General features: G+C 43.1%; 2 protein-coding genes across 3 annotated transcripts in view; one reads left to right on the top strand and one right to left on the bottom strand.

Annotated features, from left to right (window-relative positions):
* LSP1 (lymphocyte specific protein 1) overlaps positions 1-11,486 on the top strand; it is a 68,853-nt gene extending 57,367 nt beyond the window's left edge. For both annotated transcript variants that reach the window (XM_088458150.1, XM_088458151.1), the window contains exons 12-13: positions 1,679-1,763; positions 10,514-11,486. In XM_088458150.1, coding sequence (XP_088314276.1) covers positions 1,679-1,759 — 81 coding nt within the window. In that variant the 3' untranslated portion in view covers positions 1,760-1,763; positions 10,514-11,486. The remainder of the gene's footprint in view (positions 1-1,678; positions 1,764-10,513) is intronic.
* PRR33 (proline rich 33) lies at positions 1,447-17,802 on the bottom strand. The gene is made up of 2 exons (XM_088458149.1): positions 17,727-17,802; positions 1,447-4,679 (listed from the first exon to the last, which is right to left on the bottom strand). The coding sequence occupies exon 2, from the start codon at positions 4,669-4,671 to the stop codon at positions 3,004-3,006; it is 1,668 nt and encodes a 555-aa protein (XP_088314275.1). The 5' UTR covers positions 4,672-4,679; positions 17,727-17,802; the 3' UTR covers positions 1,447-3,003.
* Between the last annotated feature and the right edge of the window lie 549 nt (positions 17,803-18,351).

Genomic DNA, 18,351 nt, shown 5'->3' with positions numbered 1-18,351 from the left:
TATAGCCAGAACTGCTCGCAAGATTGTGGTAGCAAAAACCAACCACAAGAATAGCGAGCAGTTCATACGCTGGTCGATGTACTTGATTAATCTAATAAATAGCGGACATGACGTAGGATGCAAACTGCCAGGGGGCGTATTTTTCCAAAAAACGACCGCAAGTTTTGTTCGCTCATTCAGACCTAGAGGCGTGAACAGACCGCAAAGAGCGAACGGTTCATTTGAATAGCCACCCCTATTTTCTGGACGAGCGAGCGCTAATTGCGTCCGGCTCTGAATCAGGCCCTTGGTCATCTTGACCGAATGGTGATGATGTTTGAAAAGTAATGGGTTAAATCTGAGTTAGCCAAACTGTTGCTCTTCTGTGATAAAATCACATTTTTCAAGCAATGTTGATCAGACACTGCTGGGACATGTAGTTCTACAATAACTGGAGAGTCATAGGGGCCAATGCAGAGTTGAAAGAAAAATTGCATGGAAAATGAGCGTATTCCTGCGCATATGATGTGCTGTCTATGGGCCTGATTCAGTACCAATCGCAAGTGTGAATACAGACACAGATCGAGCGATTGTTTGCAAACACGCGTGCATATTGTGCGCTGCGATCGCATTGTGATTGCGGACACACAGAGGAATCATCACAAAGTGAGTGACAGGCTCTCAGCGTTTGGTGGTGATGACAGGGGCGTGGTCAGAAAACCGTAGGCGTGCCTGTCCATGTGAACGTTGTTTTATGGGCGTATATAAATTAGCACCTGCGATTGCATACGCAGCATGAGAGCTGACTGCGTGCGACGAGACTTGCAGTTTCTGAGGCTGGTCAGACCTGTTTTAAATGCTGCGTAATGGGTATCCGATGTGCGTTGATGGTAAGGATGTAAACGCAGAAGTACGAGATTGGATTGATATGAGAAAGCAGCAGTGGGCGTCTTTATGCCGGCTGAGCTTTGGCAAGCATTAGCATATTCTCGCTGCTGCGATCCGTAGGAAATTGCACTTGCAATCGTATATTTGCAATTAGTACTGAATCAGGCTCTATATCTCATCATGTGCCCGCTTCTGTATCAGCTGCAAATGCACCTACTTGATTCCAAATCATATTCAGTGTGGACCGTGTGTTACCTCCCCTATACTAGATGCATAAGACACACCCCCTAACAGTGACCTGCTGGTCTGCACAGGCCATATTTGCATGAACACGCCCTTAACTTCGCCTACATGAGAACGCCCCTTCTCATCCTCGTTCCACCTCTATGGTCATAAGTATAGATACATTTAGGGTGTATTTGAATTTGCATTCTCATTTTTGCATGCGCTCATTTCCTGCTGGTGCAAATTCACGTAATATACACCATACAAACAGGCATACGTTCAACTGTGCATCAGATCCATAGTCCTCATAACTTTAGATTAAATGTTCAAATCTAATCTCTTTAGAACATGAACAGAGGCATTTACCCACTAACGATTTTATTATTCTGATTACGTTTGTTGTAGGGTATTTGCATAGTTTGCTCTCCATAAATTGTCATAAGTTTACATTGAAAGCCAAATCATGTGTTTAGATGGACATCAATGATGAATAACAAATGTAAAAGTGTGGCCAATACAAAATACTGCATCATGGAGAGTAAAACACTCACTCCCAATTTGACCTTTGACCCTGTTTCTCCCACAGAGTGTAACACCTAATAAAAAGTATAAGTTTGTTCCAACTGGACACGGAAAATATGAGAAGATCTTGGTGGAGGATCCCTGATGAGGTAATTAGAGAGCTCCAGTGCTTTTCACTCCCTTCCTTCTGTACCTCTTCCTTATGTTTCATTTAGTATTTCTTTGTTACGATCACTTTCTTTTTTGTTCCACCTGATTATTTGTCTTTACAATCCATGCTAGCCACAGGCAACCTTCATCGAAACAGCTGACATTTGGCAGCTAAGCACTGTGGGAGGGTGCAGGGCCGTAGCTAGGGTAGTGCGGCCGGTGCCATCGCACAGGGCACCACAGGTCAGGGGGCGCTGTTTGTGCCTGTCAAATTTCTGTTTATTATCGTTCTTGCTTGTAGCTTCCTCTTACTTCATCCCCAGCATCTCCTGGCCTCTCCTTTCTATTCCCTGGCCCTTCCCCATGAAGCCATGGCCCTTTTTTGGGTGCATTATGTTCCTTTGAAAAATGAGGGGGGCGCCAATGCTCTTTCTGGTACAGGGCACCAAAAAGTCTAGTTACGGCTCTGGGAGGGTATGCAGTCTAGGCCCCCTCCCCCTAATTTACTGAGGAAAGACACCTTGATGTCTCTCATTCCCAGTGAACTGTTAGACTGTATTTTTATAGATTTGGGGTTCAAGCCCTCAAAATGGCTGCCTCCTTTATGTAATGGTTACAGGTATACATTCAGACTGGAATATATGCTCAATGCAGTCATTTTATAGACCTGTTTAACTAAGCCTACATCTCAAGCCTTTCATGTAAGAAATGAACATTTACTAGATGTTGCCCACCCTTGGTAAACGTGAACTTTCACTCCCCTTCAAACTTAGGGGCCCGTTTTTTAATGAGTTTTATCATATGCAACAAGTTTTAATACTTGATGGATATGATAATGGTGTTTTAAAACTCGATGGATATGATAATAGTGCTCCAGCCAATCGGCTCCTAACTGAAAAATGACACTTGGGAGCTTGTTGGCTGGAGCACCATTTATCATACGCAACGAGCCTTAAAACTCATTGCGTATAATAAAACTCGTTGATAAATGAGGCCCTTATTACGTGGCTCGGTTTCACAACATCTGAATTCTAAGCAGAACCTGCAGTACATTACCTGAGTGCACAGAACAAGTGGAGAGCAGTATTAATAGTATGAAATCACAAGGGAAATAATTCACAGCCACAGCATAATAATACTAGATAAAATAGTATAGAGATATAAAAGGTAGTGGAGCATTATGTATGAGCTGTGCCTTCTGCACACTGAGGGTCAGGCATGAACATGCATTTTCTCCCCTTACGCTTTCACTTCACCATCAATCATTTTCTCCCCCACCCCTTTCTCCTGCTCGCCATCCTCGCCTCGAATGCTCCAGCCAGATGCACTCCTGTTAAAACTGCTTGGAGCCTTCTCTGCAATCCTCCTGTGGAAGAAAGCAGTCACTCTGCGCAGGGGCCGTGATGCAGCTTCCTTTAGCTTCCGTGCATCAAACCGAGGCCGGTGCAAGAGGAGAGGCAAACGGGAGCGTATAAAAGGGAGTGGGGGAACTGCTGATCCTGGTTTCTCTTGACCCTTGGTGGATGTGGCCATATGGTAGAGAAGGGCATCCCACATCCTGTTGGCACGAATTCCCTTGCTTTGTTGTGTCCCTTCAGTAGTTGCCCCAGCAGCAGTTCCTGGTTTCTCATCTTTTCCCTCGGCATTCTGTTGTTCAGGAAATGTAAGTTCTTCTGGCTCAACCACAAGATGCTTGACAAGTCTTGCCCACCCTCCACCAGGCTTCTTCCTAGGTGGTCTTGGCCGCTCAGCAGTTTTCAGGAGGTTCAACTCTTCTGAGTTAGGAACCTTTCCTGAAGTAGTTGAACTGTCTGTGACTGAGGTTGCATGACTAGATCTAGCAATATTTGGAAAACTTGTGCCTTCAGAAAGAAGGCTTTTGGGTGCAACTTCTGAAGACCTATTAGGTGAATCTGTGTTCTTCGCATCAGTGATGGTCTTGGTTGACCCTAAAGTAGGCGGCGTGCTGCATGGAATCTCAGCAACCCTGGAGCACTCAAGTACAATCCCTTTTTTATCAGCCACCACAGGTGACGGGGATGTGGCTGGCTGATGTGTTGATTTATTCTGTACTCCAAGAGAACCACAACTATTGGGTTCGTATGAATGTTCTTGCTGAGCAACCAAAGAGCTCTTCAGTGTATTCGGTACAGAAATGAGGCAGCCAGGAGCCTTTGATAAATTTACATCCTCAGCTATTGGTGTGCAAGGACCATTTTCTGTATTTAAGGCAATTGGATCACTTTTCCTTTTTTCCACCTTTATATCTGTATTTGGGGAGATGAGTCCAGTGCTTTTTTTATTTGTATCATGTACAATGATAACAGGGGGGTCAGATATAGCATGGTGAGCTACTGCTGGTTGTTTAGGACTTATCAGTTTGGTTTGTGGTGTGCAAGGCAGTGGAGTGTCAGCAGCATTGATTTCTTGCGATGCAAGGTCAGGTGTGCTACCTCCTGGAGGAAATAGAAACGAAGTGCTGTGGGAGCTAGACCCAAGAGGACGGGGTGAAGATGTTTCAGGAACTGGGCTTGGGCTGAGATATTGATTCAGACTGTGCTGCTCAACCACAGTGAATGTGAAGTTTCGCTGCTTTGGGTAAGGAGACGGCACGCGGTGGACTGTTCCCCGGACCTGAAAGCGAGGGGGCAGATTAAGTGGAGCAAGCTGTTGTTTCTGGGGAGCAGTAGGGTCAAGGCTCTCTAAGTCCGCTTCACTGACAGGTGAAAGAGTTGAGCGGAAGGACTTGTGAGGTTGGGTTGGAGAGGCCTGTACGCTACTTCTCTTTGCAGCTTTCTTTAGAAGGCGCTGGAGGCGTGCATTGTCTTTCTGTGGCTTTGGGGCAGTTGGTGGTGGGGCAGGAGAAGGAGGCCCTGGGTTTTCAAAGGGTGTCACTGTTAGCAGCATGGTGATACCTGGTAAAGAAAGAGAGAAAAAGGGTGTCTATTATGGATAGTTTCATGAAGCTAGGCTAAATATGTCTGTACCATGTCAGAATATAATCAGCATTGGCTCTTAGAGTGAGGAGAGTGGGTACAAACTAGGGGTGAGCGGATTCGGTTCTACTCGGTTCCGTTCGGATTTAAAAACCGAATCTTATTGGCTATCCAAAACTCGTGACAGCTAATAGCCAATAAGATTCGGTTTTTAAATCCGAACGGAACCGAGTAGAACCGAATCCGCTCACCCCTAAACCAACTGGGATGACGAGGAGCCGCCAAGGTGGCATGACCATGGTCACACACTCGGTGAATACTGCTGTTTAGGCAAATGGTAGATCGGTGCTATAGAAAACGGTGCTATAGAAAACTTCTCCATAAGGAGGGCTGTGCCTTTTGGTCCCAAATCTTACTGCCCCTGCTGTGTACATTATTAAGTGTCCTTTCAAATATTGATAAATGTTAATACAGTTGTTCTCATTTTCTCAAAGTTGCATACAAATCATTTCCACAATAGGCACACACATTTCTAGCATAAATTAATGTAATTTCTCCTGTTAGGGTCCTTTGTACCCTATGTCTCATGTCTGTCCACCTCGTACCACCCTGATGTCATGTCTCCAGCTGAGGGCTAATTCAGCAGTGCACGCAAGCTATCGCAGCTACTAACATGTTAGCAGCTGCGATAGCTGTATTATGGTAATGCAGCAGAATGCGTCCTTGGATGCAGCATTGGATCATCTGCGTGTGCCGGTTGAATAATCATGGGGTCACGCAAGCCTGCCATTGCAGATGCCCAAAAGAGGCCAGGAAATCTTCGTCTGCTGACGGAGATCCTGGCTTCTTCCCTCCCACCCAAGGGCAGCAACACACCTCCGTTTTGGGAAACAGAGGCCATCGCTACCCCCTCCCCACTCTCAGACGGCAGCAGACTGTCAATCACTGACCTGTTCTGCACATGGATAGAATGGGTCCTGCACACGCACTGATTCCCGATAATCAGGATTCTGCATTCAGCAGTGCACTTACGGGCATTGCTGAATCAGCCCCTGCGTATGGAATCACTTCAGTGATACGCCTGTGACACTCCCATAAGCCAGACCATCTCTGTGCATCTGAATAGCCAGCTGCCAGTCACCACCAGGAATGCCCAATAGATTTTCAATACACTTCTGCGTACATCTGAACTCCCTACTGCGACTCTTTCCGAACACAATTGGGACGCATGCGCAGTAAAGAAAAATCGTTCAGCTGAGTCTGATATCAACAAAGTCTGTGACTTAGAATCAGGTACATTATGTTTATTATATTCCCATAAGTCATCTCTGTAAGACGATTGTCAGGTGCCACGGAATCTGTGGAGCTCTATAAAAAAACGATAATGATCATGGTTATAGCACATCTTTCCTGAAGGGATACATATAATTCTACAGTAACTTATACGTATAAGTTACTGCAAACTATGGCAATTCCATTTTTCTGCTGTTGATCGGGCATCCAGGTCTTGTGAAAACTATAAGTCTCAGCATCCCCTGCCATCTAGCAGCTTTCTGGCAAGGCATGATGAGACTTGTAGTTTTACAACTCAGAGAACAGCAACAGGTTGACCAGTCCTGCTATAGATGGAAAATTGTTACATAATAACCACAATTATGTACATTATACAGTTCACAAATACAATCTTGATATGTACTGAAGATATTCAAATTAATTATAAAAAGTAGATACTAAGTATGTTCAGGGTATTATTTGCATGCAAACCAAATGAGTAGTACTTCAAGCAGGGGCTGGCTGGCAAAATGTTAGTTTTGGGGGCAATTACACAGCACTGGCCCATAAGCAGCGGCCCATCCTTTAAAGGTAGTTTTAGGCACATACATAACTGTTACACGTGAGCAGGCTGAGTGCCCCAGCTGCAAGCTCAGGCCCCATACTGTTTACAGGCCAAGTAAATAGCTGTGATTCTGCAGTCTAACTGATATCAGCCCTGCTAATTGGTGTCCAGTTGTTGGTGAGCGGCTCATAGAGTATGTGCAGAATTTGTGGCCATTTATAGCATATGGCTAGGTGGGGGCACGAGACGGTGGAATGGCAGTAGCTGAATTTATAGTTGGGAAGGGCTGTCGTTTTTAAAAACTATGGATATGAGGCCACGTCTCATTAGAGATGTGTATCTATCTATGCACCAAGTAGCCAGAAGGCAAATGAAAGCCCAGATTTGAGCTTTCACGTCCACTAATATCCGGAAAAAAAGATTTAAAAAATAGATTAAAAAATATTTTCGAAAAATCTTTACATCTTTTCACCATAGGATAAGAGTGCTTATTTTTCATTCAGTTTCTACACTTATTGCAATCCTGAGACCGTGGTAACAGACTTTACTACTATTACAGCTTTTACACCAAATTCCGTGTCTGACCCGGAGGTTGGAACAGGGTGTGTGAACGGCGCCGACTCGGGAATTTCCTGGGTCGGCGCCGTTCACACCAGTGCTGGATCTGCAGAGACCTGGCTTTTCCGGCGTTGAAGTGGACGCTTGGAGATGACGTCATCTCCAAGCGCCACTGTAGCCGGCCAATCGGCAGGCAAGCTGCATGATCCAGCTCACCCTGACCCGGATCGCGCCGTTTATACTGCAGGGTTTCACAGGTTATGCCTGTGTTAAACCCTGCAAGTTACCTTGGTTGGATTGCCGTGTCACTTGACCCTGCAATCCAACCCAGTACCTTTTACACCAAGGAGCTACCCGGTTCACCCTGCAATAACTCGGGTTTTAGCTCTGGTGTAAAAGGGGTATAACAGTACAAGTATTGCAGTGGTCCTAGTTAAATATAGTAGGTCCTCCCATGCAAAGGCTTAAGTAAGCTAACACCGGTGAGAGCCAGCGAATCTTACAGCTATCACCAGCAACAAGCCTTAAATGTAGAGCTTCCCAAACTCGGTCCTCAAGGCACCCTAACAGTACAGGTTTTTTAAGGATGTCTATGCTTGACCACAGGTGACTTAATTAGTACCTCAATTTGATTTTACCACCTGTGCTCAACCATGGATAGTTCAAAAACTTCAACTGTTGGGGAGCCTTGAGGACCACGTTTGGGAACCTCTGCTTTAATGTTTTTTTACCAGAAGCAGGGCTGTTCACTCCTCACTTTCTGGATACTGACCACACTGACTTAATAGACCTGTCTTGATTACTGATTACTAAACACTGTTTGTACATTATAAGATTCAGAAAACATTTTAACCACCATAAACAGTGATAACAGCTCTTTGTGTCACATATAACAATTTTCCATAAATACAACTCTGCCTGACCATGTAATAAATGGCAGAGCTTTTACCTGGTGCTACTTATTGGTACCATTGAATAAGGAGGAATAATATGCTTGACCCCAATGTGCAGATGCCTGGGCACCTCTACCTTAGGTCCACACGTTTGTGTGCAGAAAGTGGAAATCGGGTCTGTTTCATTATTTGCTTCTTTCTGTAGGGACTGGACAGCCCTGCTTAGAGTGTGGTAGGGAAGAAGGACACCTACAGATGTGCCCTTTCTCAAGAAGGGGTAGATTTACTAAAGCTTCTAAAATAGACAAGTGGTGGTGTCGCCCACATCAACCAATCAAATTCTGGCTATCATTTTCAAGAATACAGTAGAGAAATAATCGCTACAATCTGATTTGTCGCTATGGGCAACGCCACCATATGTGATGTCATCAGTGTAATCATTAGATGATAAGATTTGGAATAAAAAATGGATCATTTATATTTACCGTAATGACCATAATAGCTGCCAAATTTTTTTTTTTTACTTTTAAGTGCTATAGCAGTCATCACAGATATGTTACATTATATGGCTATTGTATGCTGGGGCGTCTTTAGAGAGGAGGGGGCCCGTGTGCAATCCCCGTCCGGGGCCCCCTCCTCTCTTCCCGGCGGCCGGCAGCAGACTTCTACTTAACATTTATCTAGCACCTTCTAGAAGGTAATAGCTAGAATCCGATTGGTTGCTATGGGCAACAAAACCACTTCTAAAAACCCGCACCTTAGTAAATATACCCCTATGTATGTTTTATAATACTATCTAGATTGTTCCTTTAGGTAGTGTATTTATTGGTATTTATGTATATGTAAATTTATGTACTTTTTCCGACCAGAAGTGCGGGTAATTAAACCTATTAATCTTTTACGTGTGTTTGAATTAATGTCCTGACTGGGGTATTTAAGCGCAGTATATTGCCTTTTCTGTACTGTTGTCAAGAGGTAGCAAAAACCTCTTTTTTACTGCTGCATAAATACTTGTTTCCCTGATCTGAGTAAGCGCTGTTTTTTCTTATTTTTATTCAGGACAATCGAATGATCTGCGATCGTTGTAGCGTCTTTGTACACCGATGCTGCAACATTTTACGCAGATGCTTGGATTTGTAAAACCGCAGGTGGGCGGCTCAACACCTCTCCCCGGTATGCAGTCGGGAAGCTGGCGGACCTAATCCTGACAGCCAGCTTCCGACTGCTTAATCCCGGCGAGGGTTAAATGACAGGCATCTAAATCTAGACGGCTGTCATTTTACCGTCGCCGGGAGACTGGCGCCTGGCATCCCGATCGAAGGGTTGCCAAGCGTGGATAGCCGCTTGGGGGGAGGAGGGTTAGATTTAGGGTTCCCGGGGGGGGGACTTAGGGTTAGGCACCCCCCCAGGAGGTTAGGTTTAGGCTACGGGAAGCGGGGGTTAGGTTTAGGCACCCCGGGAGGTACTTAGGTATAGGCGGCGGGGAAGGGGGGTTAGGTTTAGGCACTTAGAGGGGGGATTAGGGTTAGGCACTGGGGGGAAGGTTAGGGTTAGGCACCCATAAGGGAGAGTTAGGGGAGGGAATTAGGTTAGTCAATACTTACCTTAGGGACGATCTGGATTTTCACCCATGTCGGGCAGCCGCTGTCAGGATTCCATACCGATCCATACCGGATAAACCATACCGATTCCTATCCCCGCGGCTGCAACTTTTGCATATTTTGGCATAGCAGCTGCTTACACAGACGCATTGGCGGCAGCATTAATGTAGAACTCGGAATTAGGCCATATGTTCCTTAGAGTTATATAGCATCATGGTAGCTTTTTAGTAAGATACTTACAGCAGTGAAAATTGGATGCTATCTAATCACCTGTGCTGCTAATTAACGTGAATCACCATTGTTCCACATGTTCCAGTCATGGTGACATACAGACAGATATACTATACAAGTCACAAAAATACTTATACAAACTCTTGTAAAATGTATCCTTTTAGATTTGGTGTATAACAGGCTTGGCCAACCTGTGGCTCTCCAGCTGTTGTGAAACTACAAGTCCCAGCATACCTCTCCACCGATCAGATGGAAAAGCATGCTGGGACTGGTGTATAATGGTGTATAATGATGTCAACACTTATATTTGGAGAGCAGTGATGGCATTTGTGTCACATGACAAATTTGTTAAGAGTTCTGCGATGGAAAGTGTAATTATCAGCAATAACATAATCATCTCATAAGGATCTACTCATACACATCATTTATTTTATTTCATCCTGCAACTTGTGTACTAAATATAATTATTTACCTCCCAGGTAAAGCTACATCAGTTCTGTACTCTCTATAAAAACATTTGTAATTTTGTATATACTGTAGTACCTTCTCCGACTTGTAATATTCTTATATTTTACATTATAAGGTACATTATACTCATTTACATGGCATGGATGGAACTATGAATGCAAATGCAATGATTGCCTGGAGGTGTGAATTTAAAATAATTTCATTTCTTCTTTTTTTTTCTTTTAGTTTTCCGGATTGAAATCAGCGACCGAACTGCACAGATTTTCCTACATAAATTGCGCAAAAACAAATTCCCTTCTGATATTAAAATGGTTTACAGTGATAAATGGTGAAGCCATGTTGCCTTATCCGAATCCCACCCTCTTGAGCTTTCATGCCAATGCCATGTTCTTTGGAAGTTATGTACTAAAGCCGTACAAGCCGCAAGCCAGCTGCGCTGTGAAAAAAAAACAAAAACGTCACTTACTGTTGTGCCTATTTTCTGAAGGATTCCACCTCTATAATGGCAACTTGTGACTCCTATGCCTTAATGCAGAAACACCAATACATGGAAAATGTTCATGGTGAGCACTGTCTATTGACATGGTGAGCACTGTCCATTGACTAGCCACACTGCTAATTGTGAATCTTCTGTCTGCATCAACCAGGTGGCATCAGATGACAGTATTGTTTGTAACCTTTGCTGTGCTGCTTCAGTGTCCTATGCTATTGAATCGCCTAACCACTCCTATACTGCAACAGTTTAAAAGCCAATGCAGTCAAAAGTTGTTACATACTTTTAATTTACTTTCTGCAACCTTCTAGATTATATGTGGCTAGCATGCTGCTGCAAATTGGACTTACACTAATAAATATAAAATCAGAACATAGGGCATAAAATCTGATAATTCTGCACACATTAGCACATCGGCTACTCTCTGGGGTATATTTACTAAAGTGAGAGTTTTTAGAAATGGAGATGTTGTCCATAGCAACCAATTAGATTCTACTTAGCATTTAATTAGCACCATCTAGAAGATAATAGCTAGAATCTGATCTTATGGGCAACATCTCCACTTCTAAAAACTCTCACTTTAGTAAATTTACCCCTCTGACTCTGTGAGAAAAACAAATTCTGTCACATGACATCCAAATTGCCCACTTGCAAAGGGTCTTTTTTATTTACCTTTTTTATGCTTTATAAATAAAATACATAAATGTATAAAATACTGTGTATCAGTTTTGTGCGTTTGTGGAGTTTGGAAAAAGGCATGTAGGTTTATGGGCGATATTGAAATATGGCTATTTAGTGTTTCTCAGTGATGACTCCCTGTCACATATGCATAGTAAAGTCAGGCACTTTGGGGCCACACCAATCAGTGGCAAACACAGACTTTGAAGTGGAGGGTTTTGGAAAAAAACTGCCCATCATGGGGGGTTTCTGGATACTCAGAAACCCCCCTGTGTGCGCCACTGCCGATATCTGTGAGAATTCAGCGTATCAATTAGGCAGATACATGTTACAGACTCACAAACAGTCCCTGTCTGTCAATCACTTTGTGAATAAATCCTAACTGCTAGCGATGACGGTAATGGATCTTGAGTCAGACACTTGCGCAGATCATGATACTCAACTGCGTAAACATCGTCATTGCGTCCACCTCTGAATCAGGCCCTAAGTCTAGGAAGTGGTGAGGACTTTATAGGTGAGGGTAAAAATAAACTTGAAGTGAATTCTGGAAGGAATGTGGAGCTAGTGAATGGCTGTACAGAGAGGTGTTATTGATGCGTTGGTAGAGTAAGGGAGGAGGAAGGAGTGGAGAAGGCCAGAGGTGAGAAGGTTGCAGGAGCCCATGTGGGAGATAATTAGCTAATGGACCATAAATAAATTTTATTATGTTGTGAAGGAGGTGGTGGCATGGCCTCGAGAGGGCTTGGATGTGTGAGATGAAGCTGAGGGAGGAGTAAGTGATGACACTGAGACAGTGGGGCTTGAGGAACACGAAAGAGTGAGATGTCTACTGTGGTGGTGTATGAGGGAAAAATACTCATCTCAGATTAAGGTAGTGATGAAATATTCTACTGGAGGTGGAAAAGAGGAAGTTTGACATGTGGGATAGGAAAGAAAGATAGGGGAGGAGAGGCACATGTGGGTGTCATCCATATTAAGACTGTAGTGGATGCCAAAGGAGTGAGGTAGAGAAAAAGTAGCCTTAATGCACCCGGTAGAGAAAGAGGAGGGGTGAAAAGCCAAAAGTAGAGAAACTGAATGTGCGATCAGGGCAAAAACAGTCTCAAAAGTATCCAAGAAACATGAGAATGGAGAAGTGTTTGAGTTTTCCAACAGTAGATCATTAGTTACTTTAGTAAGTGTAGTTTCAGAGCAGTGAAGAGATCAATCTTCAGATATCCTGATTATTTTGATTCAGACTCTGATTTCTGAACCCGTGCAATCTGAAATACAAGCACATAGAGCTTTAATAGAGCAGGAAGCTCAACTACTGACATCATGAGTGATGTCATTAGGGCCGCCCTCAAATGGCAGGTGTTCCTTCAGGAACGCCTCCGTTTGACCAGCCACCCTCCTTCCCCGCCTACAAAATGTGGCGAGCTGTCTATCAACATCGACAGCCGCCCCGTTTGTAGCGAGCCCCGGAGCGAGTGAAGTTCTCACTTGCTCCGGGGCACGCGCAGCGTGCGCAGTGCCCCACCATCGACCTGCTTGCGAGCGGGTCTGAATCAGGCCCTCAGTTCCAGCACTCAGCACAAAATACATCTCTCAGGTTACAGGTACCTGCATGGAAATAATTGGATAGGTCTGCAGATAGTAGGTTTCCATGTTACTCTCCTGCGTCATGATTCGCTGTAATGGGCTGTGTGAATAAGAATATTGTAATAGTAGGTGCCACAACAATATTCTATTACTAATTGCATCCTGTCTACAAATCACAGTTATGGGCAGAAGAGATTCACCATCTGATCGGGATAGTTTGACCTGATCAGCTGGTAAATCCTGACGATTCTCAGCAACGTGATATATATGGCCAATGTCCAACCATACTCAATGTACCTTGTATGATCTATCCATTCAGCCCTAGTAGCAAATCACCATATCTAGGATTTCTAGAGCGGGGTTTCCAAATGCTTGAGTTTAGAGTGAGTGTGGCCAGTCCATGAAGAGGACATAGGCCCTCATTCAGAGCCGCTCGTAAGCGGCCGCTCGTTCGCACTGAGCGATGTTCGCACAACTGCGCATGCATACGGATTGTAATACGCATGCGCGAACCAGTCAGTGTGGCCGAAAATCGGGTGTTCGCTAAATAGCGAATGCCTGCTATTTTCAGTGACAGAAGGAGGCGTATGTGGGTGGTAACGGGAAGGTGCTTGAAAACGGGGGAGTGGAATTAGAACGCAGGCGTGCTTAAAGGTCAAAACGGGCGTTTTAAGGGAGTGCATAATTAATAAAGCAGCGTCATTGACCACGTCACTTGGTTTTTTTTACTCTGAACTGCTCGCAAAATAGCGGTTGAAAAAAACAACCACAAGAATAGCGAGCAGTTCATATGCTGTTCGATGTACTCGATTAATCTAATAAATAGCGGACATGATGTATGGTGCGAGCGGCAAGGGGGCGTATTTTTCAAAATAACAATCGCAAGTTTTGCTCGCTCATTCAGACTTAGAGGCATGAACAGACCGCAATGAGCGAACGGTTCATTTGAATAGCCACCCCTTGTTTTAGAACGAACGACCGCAAATAGCGAGCAGCTCTGAATGAGGGCCATAATTAGCACTTATCCAGCTTTAATATGCATCATACAAAGTGTATTTTGCGTCATAATTCCGGCATATACGGGACCAGCGATCACAGTAAGATATTAGATGCGGCAGTAGGACCATTCTGCCTGAGCTAAATGTTTTTATTTCAGATGTGGGCATTATTCCAGAGCATATGAGCAAATCCAGAAATCTGGGGGAGCAGCAGAAGAACCCAGCGCTATCCTGTACATATATGTACATATTGGTCTTGTCATGGTATTATTATATGGTATTAATAATTAACCCTATTGATGGTCTATAGAAGTTCACCCTTAACAGTGCATATTTTCCAGATCTCCTAGTTGGTGCACTGCATATATGTATATATTACTGGCTGACACATGTTAAAAGATGCACAGGTGATGCTAATTATTTAATTTGTGATACTGAGAAGAACATGCAGAACTAGTAAAATTTTAGATGACTATTTCTGCTGTGGTCATGATGTGGGCTGGGAAGAGGGTATCCAAGCAACCGGACCTCCCCCCTTGCGTTTGCCTATGGACATGTTATATTGCTCTAAAACAACCTTCCTATAAAAAAGAGGATTATATAGGTAAAAGGTGGATTATCCATTAAACAATTTAGGGCCTGATTCTGTACTGTACTGGACGGAGTTGAAAAGCTGGAGCGCAAGCAGCTTTGCAATTCCGTCCTTGGAAACATTCAAATGCAGCAGGAGGTGTATGATCCCCTGCTGAATTTGCAATTCCAGCACTAAAACCGAGGTTGCAGGCTGGGATCACCATCGCGATCATTGGGTGCGATGGTGGACAGCGCTGGGCCGCCAGCCAGCAGAGTAAGCCTCAGCTTACTCAAGCTGGCTGGCTTCCCATATTTTGGAAGTTGAATAAACAAGAAATCTAATTTTTACAGAATTTAAATACATTTTATCGTTGGATGAAAATGTAATTACATTTACCATTGCTGTTAGTTCGGTTATTGACTCTTGGTAGCCATGGACCAAGCACATATTTTGCCAATTTGACAGGTCTGCCTGTGTACAGGATCCTAAACTAGAAAGCACATAAAATGATTAACATTTAGTTGACTTGATGGATTTATGATGCTAATACTTTTGTCACTTTCACTTGTATGATTATAAAGATCCTCTGACTTTTAAACTAAATGTATAATGTTTTCCACTTTAAGAAAAAGGCACTCAATGCCTGATATAGGCCTGTGTGTCCAGGAGATGGGTAGCACCCATAGAGGTAACAAGGTATATGAATGACATCAGTGCATACTTGCTGGCCCAGGCAAGTTCCTCTCATAGGTTGGGCCAGTTGAGCGGGATGGGTGTCGGCCACCCTATGATGGTTTTCCAGCGATTCATGGCTTTTTGTAGCTAAGGGTGTGGCCGCAATAATGCATTTCATACAAATCACCTCATAATGGGGCCCATTTATCAAAGTGTATTTGAGGTATAATCCCTGAAAACACCCATTTTCGGTGGGGTTTACCTCAAATACTAAGGATCCCCCGTATGTATTAAGGAGGGACCGCAGCAGGTATCTCCGATACCTGCTGTGATCCCTCCATTACAGATGGCAGCCGCCTCCCAAATAGGTAGCCTCCTCTCCAATATGCTGCTAAATTTACCAATATCCGGAATGCGATGCATTCCAGATATTGGTTCCCACAGCTAATGCCATCTGAAGATGGCATTAGCCGCTGTAGCTTATGGGCTATGGTGGATGTGCATGTGCAGTGCAAAGAACTGCACATGTGCACCACCCCCTGCACTGGCCGGCAGCTCTCCAGAGACATCGCAGGGATGGGCTCCTTTTGGAGTCCTTGTCCCAGCATGTCCCGGATGATACATCCGGCCGAAGAGACCGCTTTTTGCAATGCGATCATGGGTGTTACTGGCATGCCCTGATCGCATTGCAAAAGCGATAATTGATAAATGGACCCCTATATCTGCTCATTTTGCCTGTAAGCACTGGTGGCTACCGGGTGTGGAGGATGTGGCCAATTTTCCAGGATCTGGGAGACTCGCACCCTAATTCTACAATGTTTTTTGTACTGTAAATCTTTTGCATTGTTTTCTTGGTATATTTGTACTTTTACATTTATATACTTTGTAAGACACGTCGGACCCCTTGTGGCACCATATACTGTAAATAAAGTTAATAATAATAACAGTAATAATATAATGCTATGTCGTATGAAATAAAAATAATTAAACTAAAGCAATTTATTTTTACATAAATATATAGTTGTGGAAACAAGGACATAAATGTGCACACAGTGACAAATAACTATGCACTGAAACATAAGGCGGTGCATCCTATAGGGCATTAAAAAGATTAACGCACTGTAACACTATCCCCCTCTACTATGTTAAGGGACTTGAAAATAGCACCTAGGCACATAGTCACATGACCAGTGAGACTCCTGATTGGACCAGAGTTGTATGGCCCTCAGACATAGGAGTGATTTCCGAATCCTAACCAGAACAATTAGCTTATGGCCAATTCTAACTAGGAGATGCCCGATTTGGCTAAGAGAATCTGTAATAAGAGGGTATATGGGATGGTAAAAACAGGTTACAGCAACAAGATCAATGACAATGTACAGTAGTAGGCAAGACAGATTTACACCTCTCACAGGTATTCCAGAACTGTTACTGTATTACTGTATACTATTGTAATGGCTGATAAAAATACAGGATGACTTGCAAATGAAACTAATAAAAACTTACTGTGTTACAGACCTGGAAAATACCTGGGCACCATACACATATACAGAACTTTGCTTTATGTAAAATGCACCAAGAATAATATAAAAATGTAGTTATTTGAATCTAACAGCCCAACAAAAGTTTTGCAATGTGCTAATTACATTCATTTTCCCAAAGGTAGAAATGCTTCTGCAGATTAGGAATTATAGTATGATTTATGCCTGTGATAAATGCTGATTTGTCTCAGATCATTACATTATTTTGAATTTCTTATTTAAGATTCAACTTTTCATTTTATTGCACCCAACACAGTACTTCTGTGTACACAGTGATACTTCTAGCTGCACATCTATGGGAACAGCAAGTTTATATTGTAGTTTATAAAAATCGATATTGTCTGCAGCACATATACAAATATTTATTTTTAAGCAAAAATAATTCTTACATTTTCTAGGAATTGCACAGGCAAAGATTTAGAAACATTTATTTATTTATTTCTAAAACCTTCTTAGATACAGAACAACAGTTATCTGCAGTAATTGCTGCTTTGTCCTTCAAACCCATTGATATCATATCTCCCTATGTCCTGTACACCTATGCTCTATTGCCAAAATCATTGAGGCTGGACATTAGCTAGCAATGTCTCTGTGCAGACTCCTTGTCAGTATAACTGCAAAATAACTGCTTGCAGTTTAGCATAGATAAAGTGAGTATTTCATGCAATGGTTGTTAACCCTTTCTTTGCAATGGAACATGTTTCATATTTTGAAATACATCCATTATATACATTACAAAGTTACAGCTGGCTGTCATAAGCTGCAGAAACTGCAGAACATTTTCTTACCCCTCATCTCTGTTTGCATTACATTAAAATGATTATTCAGTTGTTAAGTAGCCGTGCATTATTTAATGATTAGGTTTGGCTTGCTGTACCCCACTTTTTTATTTTGTTACCTGCTCAGAGTGATCAGTATTTGCCCAGTGACTCTGGCCAGCTCCCTTCTTCCATCAGCGACAGGAAGAAAACGACCCCCACATCTGGGGCAGCAAAACTGGGAACCTGGGTGGACGAAGGGGGGCTGTGGAAAGGTCAAGGGGAGGGGGGATCTCCCACTGTTTTAAGTGGGATTCTGGCCCCCCCTACTGTTCAGAAACTGCATCGATTATGGCAGAAGACCTGAACTAGTGCTAAGTATGTGTTTCATATTAATTTGTCACAGAGCTAACACTCTAAAGATTATTTACAGAAAACTCCCAGTGGTAGAACTTGACATCCATGAACTATGATGACTAAAAATAGAATGACTTAATTTATTAGCAATATAATGTGAAATATAACCCAGTCTATTATCAGGATTGTACAGAGGATTATGTAGCATTACACAGTAAAGCTCATTTACTATGAGCAGATAGTGCAACTCACAGATGCTCAGTACTGCTGTATAGAAGAACAAGTGGCTGAGATGTATGGAGATACATAAAAATATAGATATGTAGCAACAGTGTTATATTTGTTTTATAAGTCAGTGTACTGTATAGAGCAGCTCAGTACAGTTTGTTTATTATGGGTGATGCATAT

Source organism: Taudactylus pleione, unplaced genomic scaffold, assembly GCF_031769625.1.
Source record: "Taudactylus pleione unplaced genomic scaffold, aTauple2 ptg000810l, whole genome shotgun sequence".
Lineage (NCBI taxonomy): Eukaryota > Metazoa > Chordata > Amphibia > Anura > Myobatrachidae > Taudactylus > Taudactylus pleione.
The sequence above is the reverse complement of the archived record's forward strand: the minus strand, read 5'-3'. Positions and strand labels throughout refer to the sequence as shown.